Source organism: Balaenoptera musculus, chromosome 11 (assembly GCF_009873245.2).
Source record: "Balaenoptera musculus isolate JJ_BM4_2016_0621 chromosome 11, mBalMus1.pri.v3, whole genome shotgun sequence".
Classification (NCBI taxonomy): Eukaryota; Metazoa; Chordata; class Mammalia; order Artiodactyla; family Balaenopteridae; genus Balaenoptera; species Balaenoptera musculus.
The window spans coordinates 76,653,787-76,666,723 of record NC_045795.1 but is presented as its reverse complement, the minus strand read 5'-3'; the positions used below and the strand labels follow the sequence as shown (position 1 = coordinate 76,666,723).

General features: G+C 36.7%; 1 protein-coding gene across 4 annotated transcripts in view; it reads right to left on the bottom strand.

Annotated features, from left to right (window-relative positions):
* Positions 1-6,067: 6,067 nt before the first annotated feature.
* The window catches only part of PTPRG (protein tyrosine phosphatase receptor type G), a 721,438-nt gene continuing 714,568 nt past the window's right edge, over positions 6,068-12,937 (bottom strand). For all 4 annotated transcript variants that reach the window (XM_036869404.1, XM_036869405.1, XM_036869402.1 and 1 more), the window contains 2 exons: positions 11,173-11,308; positions 6,068-10,605 (listed from right to left, as the gene is read on the bottom strand). In XM_036869404.1, coding sequence (XP_036725299.1) covers positions 10,459-10,605; positions 11,173-11,308 — 283 coding nt within the window. In that variant the 3' untranslated portion in view covers positions 6,068-10,458. The remainder of the gene's footprint in view (positions 10,606-11,172; positions 11,309-12,937) is intronic.

Here is a 12,937-nt window from a genome sequence, read left to right as displayed (position 1 = left end):
TCTTCTTCTTCTGGGACCCCTATAATGTGAATGTTGGTGCATTTAATGTTGCCCCAGATGTCTCTGAGACTGTCCTCATTTCCTTTTCATTCCTTTTTCTTTATTCTGTTCTGCATCAGTGATTTCCACCACTCTGTCTTCCAGCTCTCTTATTCATTTTTCTGCCTCTTTTATTCTGCTATTGTTTCCTTCTAGTGTATTTTTCATTTTAGTTATTGTATTGTTAATTTCTGTTTGTTCTTTAAACCTTCTGGCTCTTTTTTTTTTTTTTTTTTATAATTTAACTGCCTTTTTAAAGAGCTCCTGCCTTTTATTTATTTATTTATTTATTTATTTATTTACTTATTTATTTATTTGCTGTGTTGGGTCTTCGTTTCTATGCGAGGGCTTTCTCTAGTTGCGGCAAGTGGGGGCCACTCCTCATCGCGGTGCGCGGGCCTCTCACTATTGCGGCCTCTCTTGTTGCGGAGCACAGGCTCCAGACGCACAGGCTCAGTAGTTGTGGCTCACGGGCCTAGTTGCTCCATGGCATGTGGGATCTTCCCAGACCAGGGCTCGAACCCGTGTCCCCTGCGTTGGCAGGCAGATTCTCAACCACTGCGCCACCAGGGAAGCCCAAACCTTCTGGCTCTTTGTTAAACATTTCTTCTGTCAGTCTGTGCCTCCATTCATTTTCCGATATGGCAGTAACATTATTGATGGACCTACGTTGTAAAGGGCTCTCACCTTCAGACAAAGTCCAAACTCCTTAGCTTCATATTTAAGGTCTTCCATGGTACAGACCTCATCCTTTTCCAAGTTCTTCTCATTTTTTAAGATGAAAATTTTGTTTATGCGGGATTTTCCCCAACATTTACATGAACAGAATGTCTTCATTACCTATTTTGCCACTTAAAATCTACCTGTCTTTCAAGGTTCAACTGAAGTATCTTTCCTTCTTGAACTTTTGCTGTGAACTCCTGTGGCACTTATTTATGCTAATCATACTAATTTATTTGGGACCTAATGATAAACTGTCATGTATTATTATTTAACTTTTTAGGTCTGTATATATTTTTGTATATTTTACCTGTCAGCTTATAATGTTAAAGGACACCACTTGGCTCTTTTATCTTTTAATGCTGGTTTCTCCTTATAGGGTAACACATATCTTATGGCCTCATTCTTCACATACCCTCCCCTCCCCACCTTTAACTTTTCAGGAACAACTCCTGCTTAACAAGATAAAGAACAGATTTAGGATAAGTTGTCATAGCAAGAGTACATGAACAAAGTGGTTCAGCTTTCTATTAAAAGTTATAGGTTAACTAGTCAGAAACAGTTTCCAGGAGAAAGTCATCATCTGAGCATTGGGTAGGAGTGAAGTAAGAGGAGTGACAGGGATAAATGTCTAAGTGTAAGAATGAAATAGTCTGTGGGTCAGTGAGTGAATAGATTGGACATGGATAGAACAAAGGTGTGAGCTGAAGAGAAGAAGAAATATAAGGTCGGATAAAGGTAGTACTAAAGGGAGGAATGATGACATCTTTAAAGTCAAGAGTTGATATTTGATGTGATTTAGAAAGAACTATTGAATGTTCTGAGGATAGACAAGGTTAATTTGGTTGTGTTTTAAGGGAGATTTATTAACAGAGCTATGTACTTGCATCTCTAAAAATATTCTTCGAATAAACATATGCTCTTTTGTCCTTTTTGCTCATGTGGCTTGCACATAGCCTGAATGATGCAAAGTCAACAATGTACTTTGATTTCTTTGGACGCTCAGCCAAAGGGGTTTTTTGAAGACACACTGGTTATTCTCTAATAATAAAAAATTTAATCTTGCCTTTTTGATTTTTATTTCTCTTGCTGCATAATGTGGATGTGAATCTGAATGTAGTTTTCTGTGGTCTACTGGACTCTTCAACAAAGCAACTTAATCTTATCTTAATGGCAAAAGAAAAGTATGATAATGTAATAGCATTCCCTCTGCTAATTTTAGCTCAGTTTTCACTCAGTAATTTTACATAGGGATTGTACTAATCTTCTAAGCTTTTCCCTAAACAAAATACATTAACAACTCCAAATTAGGCTTTCATTAAATCAGATTTATGGAACATCACCAGGAAAAAAATGCCTCTACCAAGTATTGACTTATATTTAGAAAATAAAAATAGCTTGTAAGAGTATGGCTCTAAATAGAAAATATGTTTTACCCCTTTACTTAAATCATTTTGGAAGAATAACCTATTTACTGGATATAGAATTCTGGGTTGACAGGTTTTTTTTTTCTCAACACTTCACATTTGTCACTCTGTTGTCTTATGATTTGCATGGTTTCTAACATGAATTCTGCTGTAATTCTTTCCTTCCTTCCTTTTTTTTTTTTTTTATAATTTTATTTATTTATTTATTTTTGGCTGCGTTGGGTCTTCGTTGCTGCGCGTGGGCTTTTTCTACTTGTGGTGAGCGGGGCCTACTCTTCGTTGTGGTGAGCGGGCGTCTCTTGTGGTGGCTTCTCTTGTTGCGGAGCACGGGCTCTAGGCGCATGGGCTTCAGTAGTTGTGGCACGTGGGCTCAGTAGTTGTGGCTCATGGGCTCTAGAGCACAGGCTCAGTAGTTGTGGCGCACGGGCTTAGTTACTCCGTGGCATGTGGGATCTTCCCGGACCAGGGCTTGAACCCGTGACCCCTGCATTGGCAGGCGGATTCTTAACCACTGCGCCACCAGAGAAGTCCCCCTTCCTTCCTTTTAAGTAATGTGTGTGTGTTGTTGTTGTTCTTTAACTTTGGTTTTCAGCAATTTGAATATGATATGCCTAGGTGTGATTTTTTTAATTTAATTCATCCTGCTTGGTGTTCTCTAAGTCATTTGAATCTGTTATTTGGTGTCATGAATATTGGAAAATCTAGTCCATTATTTCCTAAAATATTTTTTCCTGCCTCTTCCTCCCTTCTCCTTTTGGAATTTCAATTATATGTATTTATATTGTTTGATATTGCCCACAGTACCTGGATTCTCTGTGTTGTTTTTGTTTGCTCTTTTTCTGTTTGCATTTCATTTTAGGTCACATCTATTAACCTTTCTTCAAGTTCAGTGAATCTAATAAGTGTATTACATTGTGGTTTTATTTTATATTTACTTGATGACTAATAATATGATGCATCTTTTTATGTGTTCACTTGCCATCTATGTACCTTCTTTAATGAAGTGTCTGTTCAGCTATTTTTTCTCTGTTTAAAATTGGATTGTTTCTTATTAAATGGCAGGAAATATAGAGATCCCAATAACTAGTTTTTAGCATGATTACCTGAGTAGATGCTACTGCTATTTATTGATACTTAGGTGGTAGAACAGTGGGGAAGGAGCAGTTTAGGGGGAAATCAGATTTGTGCTTTTGTCATGTTAAATTTAGGATCATTATTAGATGTACAAATGAAGATGTTAAATAATCAGTTGGATATTAATCTGGAGTCCTGGGCATTGGTTGGGATTAGAGATATACCTTGGTAGTTATTGGCATATAGGAAGCATTTAATTCCGTGGATTGGATGGAATTATTTGGGAACAGGGCTATAAATGGCAAAAAAAAGGGCTACTTTAACAGAAGCCTGGGACAGGCCAACATTTAGAGGCTGAAAATATGAAGTGAATCCAACAATGGAGACTTGAAAAATAACAGATAATGAGGAAGGAGAAAAAAATCCTACCTTTAAACCCTGAGTAATTTTCACTCTCCAAAAGTACCTAAAGGAGCCACATTTCTCAGACCCCAGGTAGTTCTCAGAACCTTCTTTACCAATGAGGTAAGAGAAACATTAAAAGAAAAATCATAGGGAAAAAGAGATGTTTCAACGTTTAAACTTTGTATTTTTGCTCAGTAGATAGGCTTGACCACTTTATCTATCATCCTCCCATTACTCTCTTTCCCCCTCTCCGATTTAGTTTTCTTCTTTGCCCTTTTACCTGACATTGTATTAAATATTGCTTATGTATTTGTTGTCTATCAACTGTAAGTTCCATGAGGTCAAGGACTTTATTTTGTGAACTACTTTACTTATCCCTAGCACCTAGAACACCTCCTGGTACCTAGTGGTTGATATGTAAATATCTGTTGACTCCTGAAAGAAGAAAGTGGTGTGGTCAATTGCTGACAAATTAGTGGAGTTGAGGTTAAAGAACAAGGTATTTGGAGAACTTGGTAAGAGCTGTGGGATGATGATGATGGAACCCCAAGTTAAACAGGTGGAGAGAATGGAAGACAGAAATGGATCTTGTGAGTATAGACAACTCTTTCAAGAAGTTTTATAGTCAGAGTGAAGCACCAAAATGAGATGATAGTCAGTGGTGCCTTGAATCAAGTTTTTCTAAGTTGGTGATAATAGGCCAGTGTCTATAAAAGTCAAATGATTTCAAATGACCACAAATCAGATAAAGTTAACTTCCTATTTTTCAATTTTTGAGCAACATAATATAATTGTTAGATTCACATAAACTGCGGGTCTATCTTCGCTGCCAAACTTCATGATCACAAAAGCCAATTTTACCTTGTTGGTTCCCAACTTCTAGTTCCTATCGTTTTCTAGTTCCTTTATGCTGTTTCACCAATGCAGGCAGAAATATAAAACCAGTGTTTTTAATCCTGTCTCTGAATCCAGGCATGGTTAGTAGTGACTTGTTCCTAAATCTTAATGTTCTCAACAGTCTAAATTAACTGTTAGAAAATGGGGTTTTGGACCAGCAGCTTTTTGCACCCTTGTTTCTTTGCCCCATTCTTGGTAGCAGAAATGAAGTTTCCTTGTCTAGAGTTATATCCTGGACAGTAAAAGCCATGGAGTAGAGAACTGATTTGTTAATTATTTTGAACAGTCATAAGTCCTGTTTCTTAGAACCCCCCTTTACCCTATGCTGGCTTCCTAGTATTTTAATGATGGAAGACGAGTATAAATACTTTTGCTGCTGCTTTTGGTTGATGGTTTAGCAGCCTGAGATGGTAGACAGTCTTAAAGTTTGTATGCAACTGCTCATAGGATCCAGGCAAGTTAGACTGACGATGGGCAGACATAATGTAATGTGACAGATGTAGACTCTGGTGAACTGGAGAGTACATGCATCACCTAAAAGGGGCAACAGCTACTCCCCTCCAGCTTGTTGTGCCCACGTGAGAACAGGAGCCTGGTGTTGTAACACCACCAAAATTTTTGAAAAAAGCTTGAAATCTGAATCTTAACGAAAAAGTTTTTTGTTTTTTTACATGTTGGAAACTAAGAAGACTTTTTAAAATTATGGCCTAAATATATCTGTAGAGTGAATATGATCTACAGGTCAACAATTTGTGACCTCTTGTGTACTCTGTGATACAGAGTATTGAGTCCCCATGGGTGTAATTTGAGGAAGACTAGGGTTATATAATTAGAGAGGTTGATTCTTTTGTGGTGAGTTGGTCTTTCTTCTAGATACTACTGGAAAAGGTTAATACACTGTTTCTTAAATTCCCAGTTAGTTATGGAGAATGAACTATCAGTTCTTTATCTTTGTGGAAAGAAAAATTGGAGCCCTGATAATGAGAGTTGAATTCCTGATGTGGGGCCTCTAAAAGTTCAGAGATAATGGTGGACCCAAGCTGCCAAGTTTGGGACTCCTGTTTGGAAATTGCAAAATTCCTCATAAGTAGAAGCAATCATAGCGATCCTATATATGTATTTCATAGATTCTCCCAAAGTCTTGCCAAGAGATATCCTTCATCCTACACGGTAAAAATTAAGAGGGAGAACTTGCTACAAATCTAGTTGATACACTGGAGAAAATAATAATTCTACTTATAACTTAGCAGCAGACTCATAAAGCGAATAAAGTTTGACTCAACATGCAGTTACAATGTGGTCACTGTTTACTCTTTAAAGCAGGAGGAACTCAGAAAAGACACTTCTGGTTTTCTGCCTATGTAAAATGGCTCCTAATAATCATTTTACTACCATGAAAACGAAGACCAAGGGCCTGTGGGTATAAATGTGATCTATTAAGAGAAACGAGTAATCTGATTTTATTGGATGTAGATATTTTCATAGAAATGCTCAGCACTAATGAATACATCAAAAACCATACTTTATTTTATGTATAGCAATACAATTTACATATTAAATAACACTATAATAGAATGATTTGATATAGTTTTAAACAGAAGAAAAAAGGGAAAATTTTCAGGTTACAAAACCCCCCGAACAAATTAAAAAACCAAAAAACCAAAAAAACCACTTTTTCCAAATGGGTCAATGCAACAACTGTATTCAGTGACTAATTATGTCTAATTCCTATTGCACAAATGGTCAATGAAATTAAAAAGGAAAACCCAACTTTCACAATCACTTCCTCAAAGAAATAACACATGTTGGATTCTTTTGGAATGCAAAGATGGTTCTTGCTACTTCAATACACAGAAAGTTGAATTCACATATCCACCACAAAGGAAAAAACAAAAAAAAAAACTATGACAGAGTTGAAACTAGAAAAAAATTAGCTTTATATGAAAATATAAAATTCTATGATTATATACCATAGATACAAAGTTCCCAGAAGATGCTTATCCAAGCAACAAAATATTTACAGTTTTAATGATTTTAGCTATTTCAAAATGAAGTGAAAGAAACATGAATCAACATGAAGGCTGAATTTTTTTTTTTTAGAAACAATGGCTGCTTGCTAGTTTCAAATGTCCTAACAAAAAAGGAGTCACTACCCCAAATGTTGGAGAGTTGCGACATTTTATAAAATCGGCCGTCTCCTTTTCTGGAGATGTTTATTTCTTAAAACTCAAGATATTTTTCTTGAAATTAATTATCCTCTGTAGAAAATGCTTCCCTTTGCAAATATTTAACAAAAATACTAAAAACAGTTTAACAGCTAAGACAAAGTAGAGGCCAAATATCATTATTACAATTCCTTCCTATTTGTAGCATGCCTTCTTTCTAGAGATAAGTAAAGCCAATATTGCATGTTAAGTGGCAACTAAGGGCAAGCGCAAAGGGGTAAGTGAAATTACAGCTGTTTAAAAAAAAAAAAAAAAAGCAGGCATTTTCCCTTCATATAAAAATTCACTGGCACCATTTGAACATAAACTTTAGGACATAGGAGTTGAAAATGCATTTTCCAGTATAACTGCTAAATTCTTAAGACAAACTACATTTTGATTATTATTTCTTAAATTATGATGAGTTTGGGTTTCTTTTTTTAATTTTTTGCTTAGAATTAGTAGTATGTATCTTTGGTAAATTGGTATCTATATTTTAATTTTTAAATACAGTGTATATGCATTTAAGAAAAAATTCATAACAAGGCAGTTGTGCTGTGTCATTATAAAGTAATTAAGGTTATTTGTTGATTTCAGTATGTCACTCTGGGCTAAAAACTCCAACAGCCAGACCTTAAATGCCATAACCTTCTCTGACCTTGCTGGACTTTTCAACTCGAAATAGACTCTAAAAGCGCCAAGACATAAAAATTAGGAAAACCAATTCACCTAATTTTAATCATGTTGAATTTCAGAAGGAAACTTTTTTTTAAAATATAGAAGATGATATTATGGCCTTTAGATGAAGGAGAGTTCTCTTGATGGCAATAAGGTGTGTTTTTTCTGATGTCCAGCATGGCCACTTGTTCTGATCTTTGCAATTCAGTTTTGAATGATGTGTGCATTCTGCTTACCTAGAGCTAAATTCATACACTCCCAAAAGCTTATTTTTATAACATAGCACAGATTAATTTGCAATAGCTATTTCCTTTCCTCCTGAGTGCAAGTGGTAATAACCTTGTTATGTAGTTAAGCAATGTGCTTATGTCTCAAAGAGAACACCATCTTTGCCTCTGGAAAGATGCAAGCATATATTTGCCAATAACAGATGAAGAATAATAGTGAGGATACACTCCATGGTCAAAGTGAGGAACAGCTGAATATAACTATCCTCAGTGAAGTGTGTTTGGACCACTTTGGCAAGATGGGCAAATAGCAATTGCTCATAGTTCAGTGTGTCAGGATTTGTAGACTTTGGTTCAAGACCGCTACAGACACACAATTGCTCACAGAAAACTTATAAGCCATCCTTGTAATGTTTCTATTGTATTTACTAGCTATCTCTCTTTTATCATGATTCTGATACCTCTGGAAGAGATGGTCACAGAATTGGAGGGTATGCATTTCCATGAATTGAGCCCTCTGTAATAGCACAGAAGGGAATACTTGCCATGTGTCTTGTAACCAGTGTTTACTTTTGTTAAGAAAAAATGACAGAGGGACCATGAACCCCAACTTGAATGTTACTTCTGAAACTCAAGTCCACTGTACCATCTACTGAGAATTAGCTCATATCAATACTCTATACAACTAGAGGAACCTACTTAATTGAGTAAAATGATCCAGCTCTTGCCATGATGTGAAACCTTTCCCTTACTGATTTCCCTCAGCCAGCCGGCAACTGTAGTGTTCCTACGTTAAAGCTTTTTTTCTTAAGTGTTAGGCAGAGCTTCTTTGTGTCACCTCAGATGGGAGCAGAGGGGCGGTAAAGGTGTCTGTGTCCTCTAGCACATACAATTTAGCAAACTTGGCTCACTTGTACAGCTTTTCTCAACCTAGCCTACACAGTTCGTTAACAGTGGACTGTTCTGTGCGGCTGAATCTATGTGATGAAAAGACGGGATGAACCCTGGCAAGTTATGTAGTTCACGAAAACTCCGTTGACCTGGCCTATGTGTTAGAAATCCTGGGCTAGTCCTGTAGCCTCTCTCTCCTTAGCAGCTTTGCTCCTTCAGGTCCACTCTGACAAACTTCATAGAAACCCAACTCAAGATAAACAGAATCTCAAGGCTGATTATCATGAATGTTTTAATGCCTATCCAGATGGTATGATAATAGCCAGTATGGACTTTTGGTTGAAGTTTATTGACATAAAAAATTACCAAAACCCTTTTCTTCTTAACAGGCCCAGTTCTGCTGATGGTTTCACTTCTGACAGAAGTCATCCCTCAAGAGCAAATGTGTAGTCGAAGAAACAGATCTCAGTAAGTAGCTTATTTTTCTAAATAACTGAACTGTGAAATTTCTTATTAATGCTCCTAATTTTCCCATGATGTACAGCAGGGTGAATATGGCTCCAAGAAATTACTTCCTTGGGCTCTGTGTCATGATGAGCAGTGTCTTTTTATCTGTTTTTGAGGCTAAACTACACAAAAGCATTACAAAGCTGTCTCCTATTTTTAAAAATTGTTTGAAAATGTCACTATCACCTTTCACTCAAGATTCTAATTTTCTCTCTCCAAATCAGGTTTACCCATGTGTGGGAATCTAGATAGTCCCAAAGACTTTTGCTAATACAGTATTCTCAGTTTAATCGTAAGTAGAAGAATGCATGTAATTATGAGATTTATCATGAAACATTTGGCAAAAAAAGGAAAGAAAAGAATGTAAGAATGTTAGCTATATAGGTAGTTTTTATTAGATTGCTATAGGAGTAATAGGAATATTTTAGAGGACTAGTTTCAAAATTACACACCTGCAAAGATTTTCATTATTCCACCTGCCATGAGGGTATGGTATTATAAACCATGAAGCATTAATGGAGATTCACTAAAGGGTTTCATATCTGGAGTTATATAAAATATTGCCATCTCTCTTTGGTAAAAGATGGCCCTGATTTTGGGGTGTAGCTATTTCAGAGAGTCAAAATGGAAACAACACACACTGTCCACATAGCTACTGTGAAAACTGTAATACAGAGATATCTTTTATTTTGACACAATTGGGCATTTTTTTAAGCTATGAATATAACTTTTGTAACTAATAAGTGATGTTCACATGAAACAACTCAAACCTTCTAATTTCTTAATGGCTATCTTCACCATCATAAATGGAACTGTTTCAAGGCCATGAGGTTTGACAGACCTTCAGAGTAGCTTCCCCACACCTGCAATTCTTTAAAAGAAAACAATGCTCATCCACTCCATTAAAATACAGAAGGCATACAGTATTGAACAGTGCCTTGAAAAAACAGAAGAGGAGAACTGAGGAAAAGTACAGCCTTGCCCGCTAGTAGAATGCAACTGCTTTAGCAACAATAATAATAATAATTAAAAGAACCAAGATTCACTGTCATAACAAAGACCTTCACTGTACTGAATTAAAAAGTAGCATGTGTGCTGTCATGGAATGTCACATCAGGGTTTGCTTTAGTATTAGATTATAGGCAGTAACACTGATCAGATAGTGCAAACTAGGTAAAACCGCGTTTCACTGTGTGAAATGAACAGAGGTGCAAATGCTCAGTAGGATACCATTAAGACATAAAATGGCAAAAAATAAATATCAAAACTTTTATCAGTGTAAAAAAGTAACCGGGTTATTGTATAACGTAGAGTCTGGCAAAAAAAGGCCTCAAAAAAGTTCTCAGTCTTCAGAAGTTTTACAAATGAAGCGCCCTTTCAGGATTCTGATCACACTAGAGATTCCATGCTCTCGGCAGGGTCCGATTCATCTGCCATGAGAACAGCACCATTTTTGTCCACTGTCATGGGACCATTTCCATTTTCCTTAGTGCTGACCAAGCTGAGCATTGCTTTGTAGACAAACTGGTATTGTTCCTGGAAAACAAGAGGGAGACAGTTTTTGAGCCAAAGAGCAGCTTAATCATTTATTTCATCTTAGGTGGAAATACTGACTACAAATGTAATGTGAAAAATATACTAGAGAAACAGGAATTATGTCTCTGCTAGTTCAGACACTTAAAAAATAATCTCTTGAATCCTTTATAATCAAGACCTACACCTTCTTCATGTCCTTTTGATCTCTGTTACCTTGGAATGAATTCTCAGTGTTGACAGTCCACTAAGATAATAGGATATCCATATTTTATAATCAGAGGATACTACATTTTAGAAAGCAGAGTTTCTCAACCTCAGCCCTTTGGACACGTGGGCCAGCTAATTCTTTATTGTGGGGGGCTGTCTTAGGTGTTGCAGGACGTTTACCAGCATCCCTGGGCTCTACTCACTTAACTCCATCTCTGGCTGTGACAACCAAAAAAGGTCTGCAGACATTGCCCAACATTCCCCGGGGGGCAAAGTCACCCCCAATCAGAACCACTGTTCTAAAGGGTGAGGCTGAGTTTCAAATGATGTACAAGTGTCACAAATAAGCAAAGTACTTACAATGTCTGTGAATACTCCAGGCCTCATCAGATTGATCATTTTTGCAACCTGGAACACATCCACAGCATTTTCATTCTCCAGTTGCTGAGACAAGGTGGTAAGGGCACACAGCATTCCTGCGGAAACTGCGCCGTACCTTGGGAAGGCAAAAAAAAGCTATTTCAGATTCACTAAAGGACAGAATATATTGGAACAAAATTACCATCACCTATTTCCGTAGAAGCTAGGTAGACTGTATTGATATCTACTCTAGAACACAAAAATGAATGAAATGCTGGACAAGGGCAGGGATTTAGAGGTTAGCGTAAAGGTGACATTTGTTTCTGAATGTGACATCTCTCAGACGGGCTTACCAGATGTTTAGCTTGATGTCTAATATGAAGTTAGAAGTTCAAAATTAGACTTGGGAAGGCTGTAAGAAGATTTGATGTCGGGGACAAGCTGGGTGATATAGTAGGAAAAATAATACGAGAATTTTAACTAGAGGCTATGAGACAAGTAGAAAGTGGTGAAAGGCTCTGGAAAAAATTTTTTTACCAATCCCGAAGGGATAAATTGGACTTCCAGAATATGAATAAAAATGGAAATATGTGGCTTAAAATGCAGTCAGAGAATTTCCAAAATGAGTTTCATATTTAGTAATTATTTTTGGCACTGAAGTGGAAGTTTCCAAGTATGAGCACCTTCTATAAAATTCTTGGAAAAATATGGTTCTCTTTGCTTCACACACAGGCACAAAAAAGGCTTAGAAGGGTAGCAGACTTTTTCATCAGGCCAGGTTGGCATCTTCAGTTTTTACAGGAACCTGTGTGGCACATAGTTTCCCTATTAATGATGAGAAAACAGATGGATTAAATGAATTGTTCAAGGAGGTGTTGCTGGTTGGTGGCAGAAATAAGACTAGAATTTAGATGCCCTGTGTCCACTGTTCTGTTAATAACTATTAAATATTGTTTCTAAATTTATTCTTACATGAAATTAAAACAGTACAGATGTTTTTACTTCTGTAATGCAAATAAAGCCAACGTCTCCCTAACCACCACCCCAACTTCAGAGGTAATCTGTCTAAGGGAAAAAACTGTTATGCATTTAGGAACAGCCTTCCTAGATTTAAGGATATCAGTACATGTCGATCTGGCTCATTATTTCATCTGCTGCATGCATATCGGATGTCCTCACTTCCCCATGGATGGACATTTAGGTTGTTTGTGCCTTGTGCACATAGCAGAGTAGTACAGAGTAGCACCTTACCATGAGGAGAAGAGCTAGGTCACGGGTATGCCCATTTAGTTTTAAAGACACTGCGGTATTTCTCTCCCACGTGTTGTTACCTGTCCATACTCCTCCCAGCCAGAGAATACTAGTTTCTCCTCATCATTTTAAAGTTTGGCTTTTGCCAGTCTGATGTGTGAAAACTTGAATCTTACTGTTGGTTTAATTTGCATTTCCTTGGTTACCAGGGGAGTTGAATATCTTTCTATGTTTATTGACCCATCTGTATTTCCTCTTCTGAAACTGCCTATTAATATACTTCGGCCATTTTTCTATTGGGTATGTCTCTTTTAAATGAATTTCTAGGAGTTATTTTATATTATCTGCAGTACATGTTGCAAGTATTTTTTTCAGTCTCTACTTTCTCTTAGCATTGTTTGTGGTTGTTTCTGTTAATGCTGAAATGTAGTTTAGATATAATCAAATTTATCAATCTTTAGCTTTTTTGGAATCTTGTTTGTTAATGCTTTCTTTACCCCAGTATTTAAAAAAT